This window comes from Urtica dioica, chromosome 9, assembly GCF_054948205.1.
Source record: "Urtica dioica subsp. dioica isolate 48M chromosome 9, U.dioica_male_clone48M_v1_H2, whole genome shotgun sequence".
Taxonomy (NCBI): domain Eukaryota; kingdom Viridiplantae; phylum Streptophyta; class Magnoliopsida; order Rosales; family Urticaceae; genus Urtica; species Urtica dioica.
The window spans coordinates 24,457,987-24,483,406 of NC_142764.1; the positions used below are offsets into that span (position 1 = coordinate 24,457,987).

Genomic DNA, 25,420 nt, shown 5'->3' on the forward strand with positions numbered 1-25,420 from the left:
TCCTAGAGGGGATTGGAGGTAACTTTTACTTGATTTTAGAGTCCTAAAACGCTGTTGAGGAGCCTCTGCACACGATTTCCTCATAATTGATAACTACATCAATCGATAAGTGAATCTCTTAAAATATTCTCAACGAATATTGGTGCTCCCACCACAAACATATCAATCAAACTAATTTTGAGCGTCGGAGAGCGCATCAGAAGCACCGCCTCTACGCATTTTTAGCTATTCTCTTCTCCTTCTTACTCTCAAGTCTCTGCGAAGAATGAAGAACATCTTGAAGTTAGAAGAGCGACACTCGTGACTTTCTAGTTCTGTGTACTCGATTTGGGCGCAATCTCTTGGTCCAACTTTGGATCAAACTTCTCGAAGTCTTAAATTGTTGTTCAATTTTCGATAACCCCCAAAATACAAAATAAGTAATGAGTGAGGACGTAGTAAATAAACAATCTAACTAAGCTATAATACACATAAAATTGTAAAGATTTAAAGTACTTGAAGTATTGTCTAAGACTTCGACAGGGCGGTCAAAGGAACAACTCGCCTAGGAGAACACGCCAGACCAACCATCATCTCTATATTCTCAGATGATGGACCGACTTTGGGAGAGCTCGAGTCCAAAGAAAGGGCATCATGTAATTCAGTTTAATACGGAGACTTGATGAGAAAAGGCATCATCGAGGCCATCTCCGCTCGGAGACTTGAATTAATTCAGTTTAATTCAGATGTCCAATTAGAGGAAAGAAAAGAGGATTTGTTGAATCCTAATTTTTTTTTCAAAGAGAGTTGAATCCTAATTATTGCTTTGTAGATGGTGTGAAAAGAGTCCCGATGATGAGGAAAAATGGTGGAAGAAGTTTGAACACAATAAAATTATATCGGTACAGAAGAAATAAAAACCATGAATTTCATATGCAAACTTTCAAATACGGAGACCCAAAGCTATTTGCCATCCAAAATTAGGTAATTATATTCACGTAACCATGAACCATCCTCGCCGTGTAGCCGGCCCTGGAGCACCGTCGCAGTGAGTCACATGGTTAGATTTAAAGCTTCCACCTCTTCTCGCTTTTGGCTTTCAATTTACAGAGACACTTTACCTAGAAGATGAATAGAATTAAGGGTAATTTTCTAACTTCAGTTTTCATTCCACTTGCATAAAAAAAAAGGTCATAAACCAGACAAATTAATATCATTCATATTCCATTCTATTACCATTCCCATTATCATTCAACTTACAGAGACACTTTACCTAGAAGATGAATAGAATAAAGGGTAATTTTCTAACTTCAGTTTTCATTCCATATGCAAAAAAAAAGTCATAAACCAGACAAATTAATATAATTCATATTCCATTCTATTACCATTCCCATTATCATTGCTATTCTCATTCCATTTGGACTTTTGAACCAAACATGCCCTTGGGGTTTCCCTGTACTATATATATGTATTATAATAAATTTACATCCTCCTATACAGGGCAAAACAAGGTAGCCAGACCTTGATCAACTTTCAATTGCAACTTATCATAAGCCATGAGTGTCTTCTGATCACACTTATACGTTCCTTTACCTCTCGCCAAGACCTCGCCATCCGAGTCTATAATCCCTCCCTTCGTCGGAACTTCTACTCGAAAACCGGGTTCCAAAACAAATGCTTTTACCTGAACTCAGTTTTTCAACAGACACACACTCAAAACCATTTTTTCGATAAACAAAAACAAAAACAAAAAATCCTTTGTTTCAAAACCAACCTTCAAGTAGACAACATGAGGCGAATTGACATGGTTTCCATTGTTCATCTCCGTCATCAAAGCGAGTAAGGGAAACTTTGGGCAGTCTCTCATGTAGATCAAGTCTATATAGCCATCTGAAAACTACACCATCAACAAAAGAAAAAGAAATAAATATAAACATTTGCATATAAAAGAAGTTAAAAAAAACTGGGTGACTTGAAATGAGGCCAGACCTTGGCCTTCGGTGCTGCCATAGTATCTTCACTCCCCCACGGTACGTTGTGAAGCCACACTGAGACGAACGGTCCGTTAACAGTTCTCCAATCCATACTCTCCAAGTTGATATCGGGTCCTTGGTAGCCGATACTCTGAACTTTCACCTCATCCGAGCCACAAGCATTGTAACTACTGGGCTCTCCGTGATTCTCAGACCCGGGAGCGGGGACAAAAGAAATGCTCCCATTGTAGCGCCTCAAGCGCAAAACTCGTTGAAGACCCTGAGGAGTTGAAATAATTATGCAGATTAATACTTTTCTCAATGGGTTAGCGAGCTCAGTTCTCAATGGGTCAAAACTCTGTTATAAACGAATGTTAGACAAAAAAATGTTGGAACATACATAGAAATCAAGACGAGCGCTTCCCATCCACCGATACTTTTCAGATTCAATATCAATATCTGCTATAAGACCTGATATACATTGACAATCTTGTGAGAAATTGCGATTCATTTTTTTTTTCTTTTTCTTTTTAGAAACATCATATGCTCTTATAATCAATAACAGTGGAATTGGATTGAAATTCGGGCTCACCCCAAGCAAGCATCAAAACGCTGAAAAACTTGATCTCCCCTTGCAAGACAGTGGTTACATCCAGAGAACGCTTATGGCCTACAAGTTGTCAAAAAACGAGAATAAATAAACTCCGTGAAAGCAAAAATGTTCCGTCAAAACAAATATATCCAATTCGTATATATACGCATACAATCACAATGCATGATCATCTCTAACCTCGGATAATGGCGAGAACAGCATTAGTTGCTGTGCATGGTTCACCCACGTTGTCCAGAAGAGATTTTGCCATTCCATTGCCGGTACCTAAGTAACAAAACAAAAATAAAACTCTCATAATTAGATATTTAGAAGATGATCATATTCGTTGACAGAATAGGCATATGGAAGGTGAATAAAACTAAAGACTAGAACGAGCTAATTTATCTTCCTTTGTTTACTGTCAAAACACGAAGTTTCATGCAAGAAAATAACCTGCAGGTACTACTCCGAGAGGCATCTTTATTGCAGATTCCCAATCTCCCCTTTTGAGCAATCCATTCACTACCTACTAAAATGGATGGCAATAGTAAGAAATGAAGAAAAGGTGGCCACAGAGTCTTCATACCTAGGACACGATGAAATGGGCACATTGCCATAAAATGACAAGGAAGCTCTACTATGTGACACGGCACGCAAAAATAATTCTCAATTATGCTACGGAGAACAAGTTTAAATTATAACAGCTTCTGATCCAAGTCTCCAAGACATTCACAGAACTGGCATCGGACCAATTTTTCGATTTATTCCAAAGTTGTTTTCCAGATCAATGAATATTGCACTTTGTTCCAGCTAATTAAAAGAGAGAACAAAACCTTGAAGAAAAATCAAATTTAAAAAAAAATGTGAATTTTGTAGAAATGACCATAAGCCAAAACAAGACCAATTCAAAACCAGGAGTGTAAAAGAATAAATTTGGAAGCTCTGACTCAAAAGAGTGCTTGTTAAGAAGTCGGCTTGATATCTAGAAATGAAACAATCTGAAGCATTCAAAATTAACTCTAAGTCGCCTTATTAAATAAAACCATCACATTTTCTGAGAAAAAAAATTAATCCCAACCATCAAGTTAAAAAATATAGTATTATTAGCTTAATCACTGATCTTTAGAGACCAACCTCAACTAGAGTCCCATCCCCGCTGACACAAACAACGCCATCGTACTTTGAAAGATCCATTGTTTTAACCAATTCTTTTGCGTGCAATTGGTGTTCAGTTTCTGCAGATTTAACCATTTCAAACACAGAGAAGCTTAATCGCAATCCAAAGACTCAGCAGCGACACGCATTCAAGTTGGAAAACTCCAAACCTTGTAGTGTGAAATCAATATCGGCGTCCTCGAGGAGAGGCTCAACTTGCTCAGTAAATATCTTTGAAGCAGATTTATTCCCACCATATGGATTCACAAAAACAAACAGCTTCTTTGGCCGGCCTACCCAAAAAAATAAAAAATAAAAATAAAAATTTAAAGTTGGTATTATATATTCATTAGATCTGTTTGTGTCATTCCTTTCATACTAGATCAAACTGAACAGATGTTTCATGTTCCACACTTAAGTGGCCCCAAAAAGTTGGAAATTTTGCTCTATCTACCAAAGCTCGTATATGCAATGAATGAGATCACTCGACATTTATCTTCTGTTGAATAATCATTTAGGTAAAATAAAATCAAGGACACTACATAAACTTAATCCGGTCTATAAAAAAAAAAACAAAAGTGGCAAAAACCCTAAAATGACATTTAACTCAGATCAGTCCATACCACATGGGCTCTAACTCCAAGAAAATTAAGTGCTGACATGAATCGGAGGGACCCAAATAACATGGAATCAAATATCCCAACCAGAATTGGTTAAACATCTTAAAGCTTTCAAACCGTAAGTATATGAAACATTCCATTTGAAGTTTCGACACAGATTCTACTTCACTTTTATTTTATTTTCATATTGTCACGATGAGTATTCGATTAAACAACGTCGATTTGATATCTTATGGAAGCAGACAGAGAGAGAGAGAGAGGTACCGAGAGAATCGAGGTATTGACGAAGCTTGAGGGAGAAGAGACTCCGCGACTCGTCGGACGGGAAACGGAAGCCGAATCGCTTCCGCACGAGAGCTCCGCCGCCGGAGACGCACCATATTCCGGCGCCGGTTTCGACGAGAGCCCTAATCTCGACGCTCTCGCCCTCCGCCGCGAACCCGAGCACCTCCTTCTCCGCGGTCAAACTCCGTTGACCGTTGTCATCGGTCCACGTAATCACGCCGTGGGCGGAGAGAGTCAGCGCCGTCGTCTTGCCGTTGAGAGTCACCGTGTCGGAGAATAACTGCTCGGCCATAGCTGGTCGTGCGTGACGTCGCTGTTGTTGTTGTTGTTGAAAACCAAATAAGAGAAGAAACAGAAAGCTTTGAATTTGTGTTGGGGATAGAGACAAAAAAGTGTTATATTGACTTTTATAGTTTTTCACGAAACAAATTTATTTTATTAAATGAAATAAAGTGTTGTAGATTGAGTTGGAAGGGTAAGCCGCAAGCCGTGGAAGAAGAAAAACTGAGGTTTGGTTTTTCTCGCAGAGCCAGGCAAGTCGGTTAGTATGAGGCAATTTTATATTTAACATATAAATTCATTATTATTATTAATTTTTTTTTTTTTTTGTCACGAGAAACTCAAAACATAATAAAAAGCATGCAAAACATTATAATAGCATAACAAGTTTATATTATATCAATGAGCATATCACAAATATAACTAAAAACAAAAACCTTCGTTTAACACATCAAACATGTCGTTTGAAAAAAAAAAAAATCATCAAACATGTAAATGTTATTAACACAACATGATATTTCATGATTTTTTGTGACCAAACGTGGTTTTCACCAGCTTGATCAGGCCCTCTTCCACCGCTGGGATCGTCGCCGCCCCCTAACAAGTTTCGATTGATTCTACGATAAATTATAAGATTCTCTTTGAACTCAATGCTCGATAACAATGCGCACTTTTAACTCGAATTTGTTGTATAAATTACTCTGAACTTTTGTTTTGTTGCATCGTTGCATCTTTCGTCTAAAAAATTATGTTATCATCCAATTTTTTAGCATGTGACTACGACCCAATATTTAGAGAACAAATTAGTAAATTTACTTAAATAAATAAATAACAATATTTTTTAAACAAATAAAATAAAAAACTAATACAAAAATCCCATCTCTCTCTCTCTCTCTCTCTCTCTCTCTCTCTCTCTCTCTTATATCTAAAAAAAAAGCAATGAAATCCACAACTTTTGATATAATCACGAACGATTCAGAGAATACACTGGCATTGAGGTTCAAAAGTTTCGAGTTCTTCAAAGGAGACAAGTCCGGTACATGTCAAGAGAAAGAATTAATCCTAAATCCATAAACCGTAATTTCTTACAGCCTCTGAGATCTTCTTCGGAGATCTTCGTACAAGCCTCTGAGTAGTTATTTTGGCTATTTCATATAATTTCTTCTGTATTTATATAAAAATCAAACTAATAATAAAGTACACGAAACAACTAAATTAGGGTAAAATGGATAATTGAAGACACAAGCTATTTTTTATATAAAAATATGCACGCAGTACACTATTTTTAAAAACTTCGTGTTAGTTCCACTTTATTTTAAATTTTCCAATTTTAGGTTAATGGGCCATCATAAAGCTTCAAGAGCCCATTTGAATGTGCCATCAGGCGATTCGAATCGGCCCATTGAGAGAAACTCCCCCAAACCCACAGCAACTCGGCGCGCAGAAGCGAATAGAGTACAGTGAGTGAGCAACAATGGAGGACGACCAACACATCTCAGCTACGCCGTCTAAACAGCGATTCATAAGCAAGAGGTCTCTCAAGAACAAGTCCGTTTCCATTGGCTTCGACGAGGAGGATCTCAGGTACGACCTCGTTTCGATTCCCTTCGTCTTGTGCTTTCTTTCACGGAGATTCAGTTACAAGTTGTTCGGTTGGTCTGTGAAGAAATTACGTGACTGGTTTCCACAAGAGGAAGAAGAAGCGAAGAAAGGAAGCCATAAAGCAGCAAGACGAGGCTAAGAGACGAAAGCGAATTGAGCTACGCAAAAAGGTCTCAAACATAATTCAATATTAGGTTTTTTTCCCGTTGTTCATAGAACTCGCTAACGATTGTTTGTGCCCTAATTTTCTTAAACAACTTGATGCTGGTTGCTTTTGCAGTCATTGTATCACCAAGCCGGTTTTTTCCCCCAATATATAAGCTACAACAACCAGATAGATTTATTTATTTTAAAAGGAAAAAAAAACAAAAAAAACTGTGTCTCTTTCATAATAGCACTAAAAAGGTTTTCATAATAAGCATTTTTTTTTTGCTTGCTTGTGAAGTTGTTTTAGCATGACCGTGCTTCTCAACAACATTTGCATTGATGGCATTGCACAATTATATTTATTGACCACGTATTTAGCTTTGTTTGAATCTTGATCTCTGAATTTTGCTTAGAAATGATTATAAGTACTCATGATAAAAGAAGAAAAATCTAGGCCACATGCTGAGATATAAACTTATAATTCTTATCTGTAATGTAGGCATAGGTTATAACTTATAAGTAGCTACTATATGCATAATGTATGTGTATATATATGTATATAAAGTAGGTGTAGAGTTGTGCTATTCTTGAATGTGATGGGTCTTGAAACTGTGAGGAAGGCGAGTGTGGGACAGGGTCTCTATTGGGAGTCAGTTATGTTTCCTTGTTTTTTTTTTTATGTGATTTATATGATATCGTTTTTCTATTCAGTATAGCCACGGGTTTGTGTGTTATGGATGAAAGCGTATAGTCTTTTCAGTTATCATATGTCATTTGTCGGTGCTATATTTTTGCTGATTATGCGGTGATGTAGAGTTATTTCGAGCTCACAAACGAACAAATATCCAGTCCTGTCTCCAAAAGTAAAATGTCATAAGTATTATTCTTGTTTGTTAATGATATTTTAGAGGAAGGAAGAAAGGGAATATGTGACGTCCGGTGGAGCTCCACCAGCCACTGATTCTACAGCCGAGGTCAATGGCGAAGATGATGATGATGATGATGATGAGGATGAGGATGAAGATAAAGAGAAACTTCTGTCGGTTTCAGGTATAGTACGAATATCTGTTTTTACTGCACTAAAAACCAATATATATAAATATTCGTTATATGTCTATGTGTACTAGATAGACTTGTAAGAAATAGGTGGCTGGGTTCGGATTGGGAATCTTCAATTGGCAGTCCCACTTTTCATTACCATCCATTACTCGTATCTTTTTTTTCATTGATTTGCGGGACCAATTCAATTTCAAATGTGAATCATTTTCTTTGAATTTAAATGATTCACAAGACTGTGTGTGATCATTCATTATATTCTTAATAAAGGCCCAAGACTGAGAAAATAACGTATTTCCTTCTTATGTCCCTGTCAAAGTTATTGTCTGGAAACGGCTGTTAAAGAAGACTCACATGTCTTGTGACTGTTTATGAAATGTTGCTGGTTTTGGTACGGCTCTACGGGCTTTTAATTTGGTTTAAACTACTTGAAGGTACAACGACCTATGATAATGGCGACCTAAAAGTCACGGTTACAACAAGCGAGATCTCTCGTGAGGATGAAATAATCATCCCGATCAAAAATACCGAGAAAGCCCAAGATGGAGAAGAACTATCAGAGCCCGTTTCGGGTGGAAGAAAGAACATCGTGGCCGTTGCTAAGAAGAAACCGATCAAGCGAGTAGTGCAGCGCAAGTCAAGGCCAAAGTCCCATAGCAGAAAAGACAACAAGAAAGGAAAGAAAAAAGGTAAGGGGAGATAGATACTTGGTTGCCTTGGGAATTTCCCTAATTGACACAAACGTGGGTAAAATATGTCTCAAAAGCAGTTCCTATATTGTGTGGTGGTAATTTCACACAATCTTTCCTTGCATTATTTTCAGTTAAAAGTTGATTGGATGATGTTGGTCTTTATGAAAAGTTGAGAATACAGAATCTTAATCGTATTCAAGGTCATATTATTACATGTGGTGTGGTCACTTATAGATGCTCCTTTTATTTTTTTTTCACAAAATATTTGAGCATTTTAAGTGTCATATGTTGATGTTCTTTTTAATCTGCGATGGCGACTTATACGGGGTCTAGTAAATAAATGGGTTATTAAGTTATATAACCAGACGGTTACAATGAATTTGGATATAGCTCACTTTTCGTTAATTTCTTATAAATAGTCAAGTTAACTTATTAACAGATTCATAAAAGACTTATTTAATCCAACCAAACATATAAAAAAGGTAGTTAATAGGCTGTCACGTATGCAAGTTGGCTATTTACAAAGTATTTACTAAAGGTTGGTTAATTTACAATTACTATAGTTTAGGTGGTTCAAGTAGCCAATTTTTTGTAAATAAATTCTCAAGCAGCTCCAATAGAGATAAAAAAAAGTATGCTAAAAAATTTTGAGGCACAAAGCAAGAGAGTACATATGAGTTGAGCCTCAAATTTTTGTATGCAAATCTTCAAAGCATGACATTAGGTCCATATTAAGTACAACTTTGCACGAGCCAAAGTTACCATCACGGATAGCAAGATGTAAAGGTCGAGAAGTCACTACAGTGAAAAAGAAAAAGAAAATGTGATAAATAACCAAAGTACACGTTAGTCACATGTAAAATGTACTATTTATAACGGTGAAGTCTAGACCAACCTTCGTGAATTAGTTGGAGTTTGTTTTCCTCGTCATTGGTCTTGTTCCCAGAGTGATCATTCTAACACTAAGGCTCCGTTTGTAACCCGGAAAATAGGAGGGAAAGGAAAATGGAAATCCCTCATATTTTACTTAGGTTGTTTGGATTGAGGAAAATATGGTAGAAAAAAAAATATGATAGCAAATGCGAGGGAAATTGTATAACTAAAATGAGGATTTCATTTTCCTTCGAAAATCAAATGAAAAATGAGAATCTCTCAACATTTGTCTATGAGGGGATCACATTCAGGCACGAAGCCACGTTACACATAGCCCCCCCCTCAAATTTTTTTTTTGCACTTTTTACTCACTTTTTATTTTATTTTTACAATTTTTTACCCTTAAAATTTACAAAGGCCCCTGAATTTTTTTTTTACAAATTAGCCCAACCTAAAGTGAAATCCTGGCTTCGTCCCTGATCACATTTGTCTAGGGTAAAAATGTAAAACTTTTTAAAAATGGGCAAAAAATGTAAATAAAAAAAATTTGGGGGGGCTAATTAAAAAAAATCATGGTAAAAATGAAATTTTTTTTAAAAAATGGGTTAAAAGTGTAAATTTTTTAGGGTAAAAATGTAAAACTTTTTAAAAATAGGCAAATTATGTAAATAAAAAAATTAAGGGGGGCTAATTAAAAAAAATCATGGTAAAAATGAATTTTTTTAAAAAAAATGGGTCAAAAGTGTAAATTTTTTAGGGTAAAAATGTAAAACTTTTTAAAAATGAGCAAAAAATGTAAATAAAAAAATTTAGGGGGCTATAATTAAAAAAAATTCATGGTCAAAATGAATTTTTTTTTAAAAAAATGGGTCAAAAGTGTAAATATTTTAAGGTAAAAAATGTAAAAGTTTTTAAAAATGGGCAAAAAATATAAATAAAAAAATTTGAGGGGGAGGGGGTTAGAGCCCACCCTGGACTTGAGTTAGCTCCGTCCCTAGTCTCATCGTTACGTTCCCGTCAATTTTCTCTCATATTTTCTATGACTTTCAAACACAATTAGAATTTTGACTTTTTCTATTATTTTCTCTTACATTTTCATTTTCTCTATTATTTTCAATTTCTCTCTTATTTTCCGGGTTCCAAACGGAGCCTAAGTGAGTGATGCATAAGAGAGGTAAGGCCTCGAAAATGTGAGAGAGAGTCTCTAGAGCAGAAAGGACAAAGATGTGGGAAGAGAAACACATTTAATTATTAGGCTATTTAGTAGGAACTCAATTTATATGGAGATTATATTATATTATAGGCTATTGTGTAGGAACACTTTTTTTTGGAACTTTTTTTTAAGAAAAAATAAGATATTGTACCTTATACACAAGTAGTATTCATTCGATATATATATATATTTTTTTTTATCAAAAAAATAAAAATATCTCCAAATAACTTTAAACACATTTTTTTTCAAACATAAATATTTATGGACGTGTCTTTATATATTTCTTCCTCAAAATTAAAATATATTAATTATTTCGCAGAAACGCGCAAGACGAACTGTTTGTTTAAACTATATACTATGATCATTTATAAATTTTGTTTTTTTTTTTACCAAAAAGCCATAAAATGTTTCTAATTTCAAAATAAAACGTGTTTACAAAATATGTTAATAAATAGTTGTATTTATTGAAAAATTTGATCATAATTTTGAAATTATAATCAATTAATGAATTTTAAGTAAAAATAATTAAATGATCATAATTTTATAATTATCCCATTAATATAAATGAAGTGGCCACACTTATTTGAAGAAAGCATGTTGGAATATTTACATTGGATTCCCAAATTAATGGACCATAATTGTTATAGAGGCAATATTAAAATAATCATAGTGTAATTCAAGCAATTCAACAACCAACATAACTTGAACTTAAAATGCTCAGATACGATAATACAAGAGATAATGGTTCATGGAGTCACATCCTAACACGTTGGATAATTGAACTCTCTCTCTCAATCTCTTTGGAGTTGCGGAAAACAAATAATGTCACTTTCATCAATCACTCGAACATTCAAAGCTAAAACACAAAACAAAATTAAGATTTGAGCGGAGATTCTAAACATCGAAAAATAAAAATCATTCGTTATGCTTGAGAGAGAGAGATTTTTGTATTAAACTTCTTGTTTCTGTTTCCTTACACTTCTATATGTACGTAGAGTTGAAAAACATAGTATATCAAATATGATATAAAATATTAATAAAAGAAAATAGAATATCTGCAAGAATATTTCATAAATACTTTTTTCTCTCCTTGAATTTCGAAAATAAAAAATATATAATATATTGAAAAATTTCAAAAGCTCTATTTCTCTATATCCATAATTGCCTAATCAAAATATCAGAATAAAATTAAAGATTCAACTACGATTTGATTTTATTTCAATAAAATAATGGCTCCATTTGGCATTATTGTGCTTTTGAAAAAAAATACTTTTAGATTTTGTTATAGAAAAAAAAAATTGTGGTTTTCAAAAGCAGATAAGTGTTTGGTAAATTGTTTTTAAATTAATTTTTGCTAATAGTATAGCATATTTAACATTAAAAAAAATTATCAAAAGCTACAAATTTCAGCTTTTAAAATTTGCGTTGAATTTGTTATAAACGCTCTTACAATTTTTATAAAAAACTGTTTTACCAAACCGTTCAAAATGATGAAGTTTTTAAAAAAAGGTAAAAGTGGTTTAATAAGCGATGTCAAAGTCAAATATTGTTAATATTCATAAATATCAAACAATATAAGACATTATTTTTCTTCTACGATGCGCATATTGTGGTACGTGGACATATTCATCCCGTGGACATGTTACACGAGGACTCGTGAGTTCCTAACTTGGTTGGGTTCTCATTATGCGGTCTCATTCAACACGTTCTTAACATGTTCAGGTAAACCTTGGAGTCTCTCACTTTTACGCGCACAAAAATGACGTCTTTGGTTCTACCTAACATTCTCTAATCATATATGAATGTCCCTTTGTTACTAAAAGCAAAAATAATATGTTTTAATAAACTACTTCCGAGTAATTGTTTGGCAAGTTTGTACTTGTTTTCTCTTATGTTGTTTGAACTATAATCATTAAATTTCGTAAAATGCCTTCAAATTCCATATAAAATTACTAAGAAATTTCATATTACACATAAAACGTCAATTGCAGCTATACTTTGTGAGCATATTCGTATCATAACATAGAAACGCGAGAGCCAGGTTGGGCACCAAGGTCGGGACTAGCCTTGCACTGGCAAGGTCATTGGGTGGCTCGATCAACCTGATGGGTCGGGCTCCAGGGCCTTGCCAGGCTTGGCATATTGCGGGTCACCAAGCCCGTTGGGCTCGGCTGACTATGGGCCCAATTGGTTGCGCTTGACTTTATCGATGATAGATTTTCGTGGTGGTGCCCAACCATCTTTAAGGGTGTGTACTCCTTGGAAAAATACACACTAATTTGCAATATTATATCAAATTAGCCTCATTTCTCTCGTGGCAATTTAGATTGCAGATTGTGTAATTTGTTTCTTCCAAACTCACGGGAACAATTGGTGTTGTGGTCCAAAATAGACGTACGTTACCATACAAACCGAGACGCATTGTACTATGATAAGAAGGAATGATTATTGCAAATGTTGTTTTGTGGAAGTTGCAAATGGATATTTTCTGAACAATTACGTGCCAAATTTCGACAAAATCTAAAATCATTTTCTTTTGCTTTGCTATTGGATTGCACCAACTCTGCCTCTACTGGTCCCCAAGCCGTATTTGCTAATCAATTTACTAATTTAGGCCAAACATGCCGTTTTGTCGCATGTAATCATATTAACTCTTTGGAGATTATTTTCCATGAAATTTTATTTTCTTTTCTCGGAGACACTCCAACACTGAATTTGATAGCCAGCCATTTGGATCAATACCTTATGTTAGCTTTGGCTTATGGATATTATACGGTTTCAGTATATATCCAATCTGAATTTTCTATGTTAATATTTGGTTCGTACTTTTGCTGTTTCTGTGTTTTGAAATTAACATAATTACTTTATAGTTCGGTCAAAATGAATCAATGTACATGTGTAACAAGCTCTAAAACTACGTATATGATTTAATTGACATGTATAATAAATCATATGTATGATGATAAGAGTAAATTTTTTACTAAAAAAATTCCAAAAAATACCATATTTAATGTGCTCCTACTAATTTAAAGAAATTTACGCTATGGTTAAATAACATTTAGAAGGAATTTAGCATAATTTTTTTTAGAAAAATCTGTTATAACTAATCAAATGTCTACTCTCTATTAAAATTATAATCAAATTACAATAAATAGTCTTATAACTTCATTATTTTCCCATTGAAAATTATTTATGAGACTCGTTTCAAATATGAAAATAACTATTTAAATATTATGCGTTATGTATGCATGGTATAACACATGTATCGTACTTTAGTTTGGACTATTTTCTATAATTTTAGATAATCTCACTAGAAGGGGAAATTGTGGTAATAATACTCAATGTTTGGTCAAAATACTATTTATATACTCAAAGTTTTTTTTTCTTTGGCAAAAATACCACATGTTACGTTATAGTGGGTCCGTTACTACTCGGACCGTTAAGTTCAAACAGAAATTTTAACGGCAAAATCTAAATTTGAAACTTTGAGTATTTTTGCCTAAGTAAAATTGCCCCAACTGCTACCTATTTGATAATTTTTTCAAAAAATTGGCTACGTAAGCCACCTAAACTATAGGAATTGTAAATTAGCCAACCTTTAGTAAATAATTTGTAAATAGCCAACTTGCATACGTGGCAGCCTATTAACTACCTAAAATATATGTTTGGTTGTGTTAAATAAGGCTTTTATTAATTTGTTAATAAGTTTACTTGGCTATTTACAAGAAATTAATCAAAGGTGGGCTATATCTCAATCCACTATATCCGTGTGGCTATATAACTTAATAACTCTAATTTTTTCCTATTTTTCACCAAAACCCTAATTTGGACACCAATACCACTAACACCTATGTAAAACTACCCATTTACCCTTCACTTTAAGTTTTCTTATTTGGCTCTCTCTCTCTCTCTCTCTCACTCTCTCTCTCTCTTCGCGTCAGTCTCCATAAAGTCTGACTCTCTCTCCTCTCTCTATCTCTGCGCGTCAGTCTGGTTTCTCTCTCTATCTTCTCTTTCTCGTTCTCTCTTCCCGTCAATCTCTCTCTCTCTCTCTCTCTCTCACGTTCTCTCTTCCCATTCTATCTCTTTCTCTCACTCTCTCGTTCTCTCCGTCCCCTCGTCGGACTGTTTTTTTTTTCCCGATCTCTCTCTCTCGCTCTTTCTCTTTCTCTTTCTTTACCCCAAAGCCACCTGTTAGATTACGTGTGTGTATATGTGTAATCAGTTGATATTTCTTAGGATTAGTTATCTGCTTTATTTATTTATTAATTTATATTTTATGTTGTTAACTACATAATAGATCAGAACGTGTATTTAGCCCTGTTAGTTAGGAAGTTAGTTCATTTTGTATATATATATATCTTATTAATAATAAAGAGAACAGATACGCTCAATTATTATACCTGCTCTTATGGTATCAGAGCTATAAACACTTATATTGGATTCTGTCAATTCTATATGACTAATCCAAATATTAATAGCTCCAGTTCTACTGGTGAATCTGCTCGTTCTGGTGGATTGAATTCTATCTCCACCACAAAATCTCATCAAAACTATTCCATTACCTCACATAAACTCCATGGAGGTAATTTCATGGAATGGTCTCAATCTGTTAAACTTTTTGTCCAAGGACGAGGCAAGTTCGGATACCTTTCAGGAACGACGGTCAAACCAGACGTAACCAAGGATCCAACCGGCTATGAGAAGTGGGAGGCCGAGAACTCGATGATCATGTCTTGGCTAGTGAATTCCATGGAGGCAAGTCTAGGAAGGACTTATCTGTTTCTACCATCAGCAAGTGCAATATGGACTGCTGTTAAAGAGACGTACTCAGATCTCGGAAACGCAGGCCAACTCTTTGAGATCAAGACCCGGCTGAGAAAAGCAAAGCAAGGTGACAAAACTGTTACTCAATATTACACCGATCTCAAGATGTTGTGGCAGGAGCTCGATCTCTACTGCAACTATGAATGTAGCTGCTCAAAAGACAGCGCCTTCTACCAAAAGACCATCGAGAAGGAGAGAGTTTTCGATTTCCTTGTTGGGCTGAATAAAGAGCTCGATGAAGTCAGAGGAAGAGTGCTTGGCCGGGAGCCGCTTCCAAGCACCAGAGAAGTCTTTGCAGAGGTCCGTCGAGAGGAGAGCCACCGCCAAGTCATGCTCGGACCCGGCATCACCAACGCCTCAACCACTGAGATGGACAACATCGCCATGATGACTTCCAGGCCCGACTCCAACCACCGCCCCTCGAAGAAAACAGATCGCCCAATCTGCGACTACTGCAGCAAGCCTGGACATATTAAGGCCAAATGTTGGAAGCTCCATGGCAAACCAGCCGACTTCCTACCATCTCAGCGATCCTCCCGCGACAACAAAAATGTTTATATAGCGTCTCAATCTGTTCCCAGCGAGCAAGAAGTCCAACCTTCATCATCTGAGCAGACCTTCTTCAACAAAGAAGATTTAGAGCAACTGTATAGACTATGGACCTCGCACAAATCATCATCCTCACCTTCTTCATCGTCCCTTGCCCACAAAGATAGCTCCCAAATAGCCCTAACTGTCTCCACAAAAAGGCCTAACCTCTGGATCATAGATTCAGGGCCAATGATCATATGATCGGGTCCTCATATCTATTCAACTCATATTTTCCATGTTTTGGTCATGAAAAAATAACAATTACAAATGGATCTCTCTCAGCTATCGCCGGGAAAGGTTCCATCGTGATCTCACCATCCATAAGTCTCACAAATGTCTTACATGTTCTTAAGCTAGCATACAATCTGTTGTCTGTACACAAATTAGCATGTCATTCCCAATGTAAGCTCATTTTTTCACTTACTGGTTGCAATTTTCAGGACCTATGCTCGGGGAAGATGATTGACGATGCTAAATCACACGGGGGACTGTACTACTTCTCAGAGGCCAGCTCGAGTAAACAAATTCAAAAACCCAAATGTTCTAGTTTCGTTTCCTTATTTGATGAAATAATGTTATGGCATTTTCGCTTGGGCCATCCTAGTTTTGGGTATTTAAAACACTTGTTTCCTGCCTTATTTCAAAATAAAAATCTTGATTTTTTGCAATGTGAAATTTGTCAATTATCTAAGCATAAAAGAGCATCCTTTCCTCCTGTTAAATATATTCCATCTAAACCTTTTTCATTAATACACAGTGATATGTGGGGACCATCTCGAATAAAAAATATTTCTGGAACGAGATGGTTCATCACTTTCACTGATGATCACACTAGGAACACATGGATATATTTGTTGAAAGAAAAATCTGAGACAGCTAATACTTTCAAAAATTTCTATACTATGATTGAAACTCAATTTCAAACAAAGATTCAAATTTTGAGGACTGATAATGGTAGAGAATACTTTAACAGAATCTTAGGACACTTTTTAATTGAAAAGGGCATCATCCATCATAGTTCGTGTGTTGATACACCTCAACAAAATGGTATTGCCGAAAGAAAAAATAGACATCTACTTGAAGTCACCCGAGCTTTAATGTTTTCTATGAATGTTCCAAAACATTTTTGGGGAGATGCAATACTGACTGCTGCATATCTAATTAAAAGAAGGCCAAGCAAAGTACTTAGCTATCAAACCCCAATGCAATCTCTTCAAAAATTCTTTCCGGAAAATAAATGTTTTACTAGCCTTTCTCCAAAAAAATTTGGTTGCACTGTGTTTGTTCATATACATGATCATAAAAGAGGAAAATTGGATCCAAGAGCAATAAAATGTATTTTTTTGGGATTTTCTCCAACACAAAAAGGTTTCAAATGCTTCAACCCTAGCTCGGGTAAATTTTTCGTAAGTATGGATGTCACATTTTTTGAAACAAAACCTTTTTTTGATAAAACTTCTCTTCAGGGGGAGAACACTCTTAATGAAGATCAGTTTTGGGAAGTACAAGTTTTACCTGTATGTGAAAACATTGAAAATACTCACCAATCTCATGATCTACCTCTGGCTGAGAATATCAATAATAGTATTTCATCATATAAGGAAACGAATCCCGTTGGGGACCAAAGTGCTGAATTCCGGGTTCACTCGAGAGGGCACACGAGAGCTGTATCTAGCACCCCGGAGCTGCAATCATCTGAACCGAGCATCAGTCCAGGTAACATGTCTCTATCCCCTGATCAATCTTAAGCAATTGAATCCAAACAAGAGTCAGCCAACCTTGAATCAGTAGAATCATCCCACAATAGCCTAAACGAACCCATAGCCCTAAGAAAAGGAACCCGAACTTGCACAAAATTTCCTTTGTATCCGCTGTCAAACTTTGTCTCCTATCAAAATCTCTCTCCTAGCTTTAGGGCATTCACAACCAGTATAACTAATGATGAGGTTCCTAATTCTATACACGAAGCTCTAAGTATTCCGAAGTGGAAGAATGTTGTCTTAGAAGAAATGGGGGCTCTAAACAAAAACGAGACGTGGGAGATGACTGAATTACCTAGGGGCAAACGCACGGTAGATTGCAAGTGGATATTCACGGTGAAATACAAAGCTGATGGTAGCGTGGAAAGATACAAAGCGAGACTAGTTGCTCGTGGGTTCACTCAAACCTACGGTCTAGACTACGAGGAAACATTTGCCCCGGTTGCCAAGCTTAACACAGTGAGAGTTTTGTTTTCTTTAGCAGTGAATCTCGACTGGCCACTGTTACAATTTGATGTCAAGAACGTGTTCTTAAATGGGGAGTTAGAAGAAGAAGTATTCATGCAAGCTCTTCCAGGTTTTTGACAATAACTTGGATGGAAAGGTATGCAGATTGAAGAAGGCTATATACGGACTCAAACAATCTCCCCGGGCTTGGTTCGGAAGGTTCTCTAAAGCGATGTAGGATCAGCACTACAAACAGGCTCAATCTGATCACACCATGTTCTACAAGCACACTCCAGGATGAAAAATGGCTATACTGATTGTTTATGTAGATGACATGGTCATGACAGGAGATGACGAGGCTGAACTTAGAGAACTAAAGCGTTTCTTGGCTCAACAATTCGAGATAAAAGACTTGGGAAATCTCAAGTACTTTCTGGAAATGGAAGTTGCAAGATCACCAAAGGGAATTGCAATTTCCCAACGAAAGTATGTGTTGGACCTCTTGTCTGAAACTGGTCTCCTCGGGTGCAAACCAACTTCAACACCGATTGATCCCAACCACCAGCTCAGCAAGAAGGAAGAAGATATCCCGGCGAACAAAACCAGGTATCAAAAACTCGTTGGAAAATTGATTTACCTGGTTCATACTCGCCCGGACATCGCTTATGATGTGAGTCGTGTAGCCAATACATGCACAGTCCATCTAAGAGTCACCTCGAGGCTGTGTACAGAATATTACACTACCTCAAGGGCAGCCCAGGCAAAAGAATTCTTTTTCTTAAAAACAAGAGCAGGCAGATTGAGGTTTATACTGATGCTGATTATGGCGGATGTATAGATCACAGACGATCAACCTCGGCATATTGCACATTTGTCTGGGGTAACTTGATGACTTGGAGAAGTAAGAAGCAACAAGTAGTGTCTCGAAGCAGTGCAGAAGTAGAATTTTGCGCCATGGCACAAGGAATGTGCGAAGTTATTTGGATAAGAAGCATCCTGGAAGAATTACAGATTGAATCGAGCTCGCCTATGAAACTCTACTGTGATAATAAATCCGCAATCAGTATTCCCCACAACCATGTTCAGCACGATCGGACCAAGCTCGTAGAGATATATAGATCGCCATTTCATAAAGGAAAAGCTTGAGAAGGGAGAAATCTGCATGCCATTCGTTCCAACCACAGAACAGCTCGCAAACGTACTCACAAAGGGCTTATATAGGCAGAAGTTAGATGATTGTCTTAGCAAGTTGGGCATGAAAGATATCTTTGCACCAACTTGAGGGGGAGTGTTAGATTACGTGTGTGTATATGTGTAATCAGTTGCTATTTCTTAGGATTAGTTATCTACTTTATTTATTTATTAATTTATATTTTATGTTGTTAGCTACAGAATAGATCAGAACGTGTATTTAGCCATGTTAGTTAGGAAGTTAGTTCATTTTGTATCTCTATATATCTGATTAATAATAAAGAGAACAGATACGCTCAATTATTATACATGCTCTTACCACCAGACCCAAGAAACCCAGGAGCCCGAGAACCAGCTCTCTTTCTCGCACCAACTTGAATGCAAGAAATGGCCCTTAACTTGAATGCCTGAAACTTCTTAATATTTATATTTGTGTATGGGTTTTTGTATGACTTGAAAGCCTGAAACTGCTTAATATGTCTATTTACACTATGTTTTATATATCTGTAATGTTGTGAATTGAATGCCTAAGTGAAGAACTAAATTTAAATTCATCTATTAGATGTCAACAATTGATGTCAACTGTTGACATTAGATGTCAATTGTTGACATCTAATGTCAACAGTTGACGACAATTGTTGACATATAATGTCAACAGTTGACGTCAATTGTTGACATCTAATATCACATCTCGTGGGCGTTTGAGTATTCGAGTTTTAAAGACCGACGGCGAGAAAGAGAGAGTAGGGTTCTCAGGCGAGCGTTTGGGTCATCTGGTTTTAGACTCCGACGGTGAGAAAGAGAGCTGGTGCGAGAAAGAGAGCTGGGGCCAAGAAAGAGAAAGAGAAAGAGAAAGAGAGAGGAATATTGGCGGGAACGAGAGAGAGAGAGAGAGAGAGAGAGAGAGAGAGAGAGAAACCACTGACACGATTAGTGGTATTGGTGTCCAAATTGAGGTTTTGATGGAATGAGTATATAAGTAGTGTTTTATCTAAACATTGAATATTTTTGTCACCATTATAAAAAGTAATTTAAATAGATTATTCTGACTATTTCTCCCATTTTTTTATTACGTGTTAATTATTTTGCGTATAACATAGGTCCTGCCTATTGGATAAAATCATCTAAATTCAAAGAGGAAGTCAGATTGAATTTTAATTCCTCACATTACAACATTTGACTAATGAATTTCGTTGGGACCTTTTTTTTAAAAAAAAAAATTCTCATTATTTAGTTTAAAATCTCTATGCCTTTTTTTTTTTTTTTTTTTTGCTCTGTGTCCTAAATTATTTATTCGTTCTGGACTTTATCCTTTATGATCAATCATCATGGCCTAAATTTTCACCCCAAAGCAAGCACGCAGTCATATCAAATACAATTCCCAAATCCAACGGTTCAAAACCACTTGCAGCCTTTTCAGACAAACACCAAATCACACCACGTTGCCGAATCTTTAAAATAATAAATAAAAATAAAATTCCGAACAATTGACGGTCCAGATCAACCATTCCCGTCACTTTGAAAAATCTCAGCCCTTGGTAAATAAGAGCTAGAAATATGATCAAACAAAGTAGATTTACAATTTACTTTCTGAGCCAAAAAAAAAAAAGTACATCGTATCACACACACACTCGCATATATGTATGTGTTGTGTATGTATATGTATGCACTCCCAAACATCTATATTTTGGTGCGTGTTTGTTTGTTCTCAAACATTTGTAAGAAAATTCTTAGTCGTTTCGACGAAGCTTCTGCGATTCTCGAACTTTTCCCGCGTTCGCTTTTTTTTCTTTTCCTCTTTATACCTTTTATTTTATTGTTACTTTCTTTCTTTCTCTCTTTTAAAGCTTTCTGTTAGCCAAAAACATTCATGTTTGATTCTCTCAGTTTCGGTACTGACAAAAGTAGTAACATGTAAACCAAAAAAATAAATAACAATAAAGAAAAGAGTAGAAAATCCGATTGTGTTCGTTCGGATCGAGCTCGGCCAGAGTTGTGCGGATTGAGGTTGTTTCTGGTAGAAATGGAAGATTCGGGTCAATCTCTGAGGTAAAGTCGATGTTATTTAAGTATTTGTTTTGTTTTGTTTGTTATTTTGGGGATTAATTGATAATATTGTGTAGAATGGAGGCGATGAAGGCGCAAAATAGGTTGGCGGCGAGAGAGAAGCGTTGTTTGGATTCAGCTTCTGCTGAAGAAACTCAGCCTGACAGGAAAAGACCTGCTCTTGCTAGGTATTTTTATTATTATTATAATTATTTATCGTGTCTTTGGAGTTTGGACCCGAAAATTAGGATGAAAATAAAAAATGAGAGGAATCTCTCTTCTTTTTCCATGTGACGAGAAAAACGTTTTTACTAAAAGTGGAATTTCATCCTCCTTCACACGTGTTGTCTCTTCTCACTCTCTCCATTATTTTTCTCGAAAATAAAAGTGACTTGTAATTTTCAAATTTTAATTTTTCTTCCTGTTTTCATTCAAATTTTTAGAAACACAATATATTTCCTTTTATTTTACTTAAAATATTCATTTTCATTCAAATTTTCAGTGGTAAATTCCAGGCTCTAAAAACATAGCCTTGTTGAGCTCAATAATTTCCAGTGCTTCAATTATTGTTTCTGTTTGTTTTACATGAGCTCGTGATTTGGAAATGTGGGGGCTCTTTTGTGTGAATCGCACTGTTGCAATCAACAGAATCTATTAAAAAGCATGAAACTTTTATTCAACTGAACTTAGAACACAGCTATTATTGGTATCAACTTTTGATGTAACTCAGTTAGATCAGTAAACTGATACTCAGGAACGAATTCGGACTTTCTTTAACATATATAATTAATTAAAAACCGCAGCGTAATTGTGGAAGCTCTTAAGGTGGACAGTCTGCAGAAACTCTGCTCGTCGCTGGAGCCTATTCTTCGTCGAGTCGTAAGACATCTTTTGGTTTCTCAATTTCCTCATGTACTTCTTGGTCTTTCTCTTCCCGAGTTTGACCCGTGAAATCCTGTGACAGGTCAGCGAGGAAGTCGAGCGTGCGTTAACCAAACTAGGCCCTGCAAAGCTCGCCGCTAGGTACTGAGCACTTGAATCATAATTTTAGCCTCTTTTCTTTTTCTGATCATTAAAAAAAAAAAAAAAAAAAAAACAGGCCTTGTCCGAAACGCTTAGAAGGTCCCGAGGGAAGGAACTTGCAGCTTCACTTCAGGTCGCGGCTATCTCTGCCGCTCTTCACGGGAGGGAAAGTTGAAGGAGAGCAAGGCTCAGCGATCCACATCGTGTTGATCGACGCGGGGACGGGACAGTTCGTGACTTCGGGCCCGGAATCTTCCGCCAGGCTGGACGTGGTGGTTCTCGAGGGGGACTTCAACGACGAGGACGACTGTGTGTGGAGCGGAGAGGATTTCGACGGCCATTTGGTGAGGGAGCGCGAGGGAAAGAGGCCGTTGCTCACCGGAGACCTTCAAGTCCAGCTCAAGGAAGGCGTGGGGACTCTCGGGGAGTTCACGTTCACCGACAATTCGAGCTGGATTCGGAGCAGGAAATTCAGGCTCGGCTTGAAGGTTTCGCCGGGCTCGTGCGATGGGATTCGCATTCGCGAGGCCAAAACTGAGGCGTTCACTGTTAAGGATCACCGCGGAGAATGTAAGTTGAATCGCTGATTTCGGTGCTCCGAAATGGCCTCTAGGAGATTATTAGCTACGGAATATAAAAGGGAATTAAACTGATATGATCAAAATCCGACTAAAATGTTTGGTGGTGTAGCGATCAGTTGATTAGTGTGAATAGGCCAACGTAACATGGTTAAGAAGAAAGTAATTGAGTTTACTAACATGCATTTTCGAACTCACCAGTGTGTTTAGGTATGTAAGTTTATACATTTTGAATTAATCTTTTCTTCTAGGGGGGTGTTTTACAGTTTTATTTTTATCAGCTATTTCTTCACCAAGGACATTGCGATGACTAAACGATGGTCTAAATAGGCAATGATTTACTTTACTTTTTGTTCTTTTAATTGCGACAAGAACACAAGTTTTTTTTTTTTTTCTTTTTTCTTTTCTTATTCGAGTGAAAAGTTAGTGCACATATTGTTTGTTTCTCTGAAGTAATCTTTTATTACACTTTTTGTGTGATATTTCAGTGTATAAGAAACACTACCCACCTGCATTAAACGATGACGTCTGGAGATTAGAGAAAATAGGCAAAGACGGGTCGTTCCACAAGAGGTTGAACAAAGCTGGAATATATACAGTCGAAGATTTCCTGCGACTCGTGGTTAGGGATGCGCAGAGACTGAGAAATGTAAGAAACCGAAACTCACTGCAAATATATTTGCGTTTTCAGTTGCTTAGCGAGATTTCCCATTCGCTGTTAGATTCTTGGAAGTGGCATGTCGAACAAGATGTGGGACGCTCTTGTAGAGCACGCAAAGACGTGTGTTCTCGGAGGGAAACTTTTCGTGTACTACACCGACGATGATAGAAGCGTCGGGGTCGCTTTCAACAATATCTACGAGTTCAGCGGCTTAATTGCCAACGGCCAAGTTTGCTCGCCCGAATCTCTTCCAGAGAGCCAGAAAGTAAGCAAAATTAGATGTTGAAAATTATGCAAAATTACTTTGCTTTAACTTGTGTGAGATATTTAATCAAGGACGATTTTTTTTTTTTTTTTCCTGTTCTTGTAGGTCTACGTGGACACTCTGGTGAGGAAGGCTTATGACAACTGGATGGATGTGATCGAGTACGATGGCAAGACGGTAATAAACTGGGAGCCCGAGAAGAGCTCATGCGATGCGCAACTCACTGTTCCGATATCCTCTCAAGATTATTCAAACCTGTTTCAACAGCAGTTTGAACTTCCCGCCCTGCCTCTCCCACTCCCAATTCATTCAGACCATCAACCCGTCACTTTAACTCCGGGCATTTCTGGTACGGATTCCGAAACTGACCGATATTTTTGTTTCCTTTGATGTTTGTGTTTGGAACTGAACGAGGTGCGATCCTGTGGATCCAGGTCCAGGGTACGACCACGGGATGTCGGCGGCGAGGCTCTTCGCGAACCTCGATCCTCCGCAGCATTTCAACGGCTCTCCTTCGTTCGCCTTGCAACAGAACCACCACCACCACCACCACCAGCTTCCGAGCGCGTCCAACCAAGACGAGCTTCGACGGAGCGAGAACGTCGATCCACTCGGGTCTTTTCGAGGATTGGAAGAGTACTTTCACGAAGAGGAGATCCGGGCGAGGAGCCACGAGATGCTCGAGAACGAGGAGATGCAACACTTGCTCCGACTCTTCAGCATGGGAGGCGGCCACGTCAGCAATGACGGTTATGCCCCCGAAGTCCCGTCGATGGGATTCAAAAGCTTGGAGGACGATCGGAGTCGTTCGGGGAAAGCCGTCGTGGGTTGGCTCAAGCTCAAGGCTGCCCTCCGATGGGGAATTTTCGTTAGGAAGAGAGCCGCCGAGAGACGGGCTCAACTCGTCGAGTTGGACGATTCTTAGCTCTTGGTTTCCACGTCTTCATTATCATTTTTATTATTGCTATTAATTTTACAGGTTTAACCGATTACCACTGGGATGATGAAGTTTCTGATGGGAGTTTTTATGTTAGGGAGTGTTGTGGTCTCGGGTTTCACTTCCTCTGGACATTGCTTGGATTGCAAGCTTGAAAGGAATGCCTGTGAAGGCCTGTACTTCTAGTTTGGTCTTTAGGGTTATGTTCTCAACATTTCTCCCGGAGAGTGCTAAACCCAAGGCTCCAGCGTTTTCCATTAATGCTTTAGGATTGAACTTACTTGGGTTTTTCTCTCTTTTTTCATTATTATTATTTTAATTTAGAGAAGCGGGAACACGAGAAAGAATCTCACTTCTATGTTCTATCTATGGCTGCTCTTTTGTAATTTTAGTTTTGGCTTTTGACGTAACTGAACTCATCAATGTTTATTTTTATTTTTTATCTTAATTTTTTTGCCTTGTTCAATGTTTTAGCCTCCCTGTTCCAAAGTAGTTTGTTATTCCCACACGAGTATTAATAACCAGTGATATATCTATACATTAACGATAACTCAATGTGTGACGAATTCAGTCACGTAATTTGATTACATCTTAAACATAATGTTTTCTATTGGCAGAGCACAAAAAG

At 37.0% G+C, this 25,420-nt stretch overlaps 3 protein-coding genes across 4 annotated transcripts; 2 read left to right on the forward strand and 1 right to left on the reverse strand.

Moving 5' to 3' along the window:
- Positions 1 to 848: 848 nt before the first annotated feature.
- On the reverse strand, positions 849 to 4,990 carry SPHK1 (sphingosine kinase 1). Of its 2 annotated transcripts, XM_089627267.1 has the most exons (10): positions 4,584 to 4,990; positions 3,870 to 3,992; positions 3,679 to 3,779; positions 2,998 to 3,070; positions 2,743 to 2,829; positions 2,545 to 2,622; positions 2,353 to 2,423; positions 1,969 to 2,232; positions 1,754 to 1,876; positions 849 to 1,663 (listed from the first exon to the last, which is right to left on the reverse strand). In XM_089627267.1, exons 1-10 carry the CDS (start codon positions 4,894 to 4,896, stop codon positions 1,472 to 1,474), a joined length of 1,425 nt encoding a protein of 474 aa, XP_089483393.1. In that variant the 5' UTR covers positions 4,897 to 4,990; the 3' UTR covers positions 849 to 1,471. The 2 variants fall into 2 exon arrangements, with proteins under 2 accessions (XP_089483393.1, XP_089483394.1); XM_089627268.1 differs by lacking the exon at positions 2,743 to 2,829.
- Positions 4,991 to 6,255: 1,265 nt separating this feature from the next.
- Positions 6,256 to 8,684, forward strand: LOC149386055 (ribosomal RNA-processing protein). Its single transcript, XM_089625028.1, has 4 exons — positions 6,256 to 6,467; positions 6,550 to 6,655; positions 7,541 to 7,682; positions 8,123 to 8,684. The coding sequence occupies exons 1-4, from the start codon at positions 6,358 to 6,360 to the stop codon at positions 8,389 to 8,391; spliced, it is 627 nt and encodes a 208-aa protein (XP_089481154.1). The 5' UTR covers positions 6,256 to 6,357; the 3' UTR covers positions 8,392 to 8,684.
- A 12,273-nt stretch (positions 8,685 to 20,957) lies between these two features.
- Positions 20,958 to 25,240, forward strand: LOC149386056 (calmodulin-binding protein 60 D-like). Its single transcript, XM_089625581.1, has 9 exons — positions 20,958 to 21,331; positions 21,406 to 21,516; positions 22,132 to 22,207; positions 22,293 to 22,351; positions 22,428 to 22,921; positions 23,418 to 23,578; positions 23,652 to 23,855; positions 23,961 to 24,204; positions 24,290 to 25,240. The coding sequence occupies exons 1-9, from the start codon at positions 21,306 to 21,308 to the stop codon at positions 24,778 to 24,780; spliced, it is 1,866 nt and encodes a 621-aa protein (XP_089481707.1). The 5' UTR covers positions 20,958 to 21,305; the 3' UTR covers positions 24,781 to 25,240.
- Positions 25,241 to 25,420: the final 180 nt, after the last annotated feature.

Excerpts from the sequence above, each read along its gene's own strand:
- LOC149386055 (XM_089625028.1), top strand. The coding sequence starts at position 6,358 with ATGGAGGACGACCAACACATCTCAGCTACGCCGTCTAAACAGCGATTC. Across the intron at positions 6,468-6,549 it reads TTCGACGAGGAGGATCTCAG|AAATTACGTGACTGGTTTCC; the intron begins GTACGACCTCGT and ends TGGTCTGTGAAG. Across the intron at positions 7,683-8,122 it reads GAAACTTCTGTCGGTTTCAG|GTACAACGACCTATGATAAT; the intron begins GTATAGTACGAA and ends AACTACTTGAAG.
- LOC149386056 (XM_089625581.1), top strand. The coding sequence starts at position 21,306 with ATGGAAGATTCGGGTCAATCTCTGAG. Across the intron at positions 22,352-22,427 it reads CCTGCAAAGCTCGCCGCTAG|GCCTTGTCCGAAACGCTTAG; the intron begins GTACTGAGCACT and ends AAAAAAAAACAG. Across the intron at positions 23,579-23,651 it reads ATGCGCAGAGACTGAGAAAT|ATTCTTGGAAGTGGCATGTC; the intron begins GTAAGAAACCGA and ends ATTCGCTGTTAG.
- SPHK1 (XM_089627267.1), bottom strand. The coding sequence starts at position 4,896 with ATGGCCGAGCAGTTATTCTCCGACACGGTGACTCTCAACGGCAAGACG. Across the intron at positions 2,623-2,742 it reads TGTTCTCGCCATTATCCGAG|GCCATAAGCGTTCTCTGGAT; the intron begins GTTAGAGATGAT and ends GACAACTTGTAG. Across the intron at positions 2,424-2,544 it reads CGTTTTGATGCTTGCTTGGG|GTCTTATAGCAGATATTGAT; the intron begins GTGAGCCCGAAT and ends AATGTATATCAG.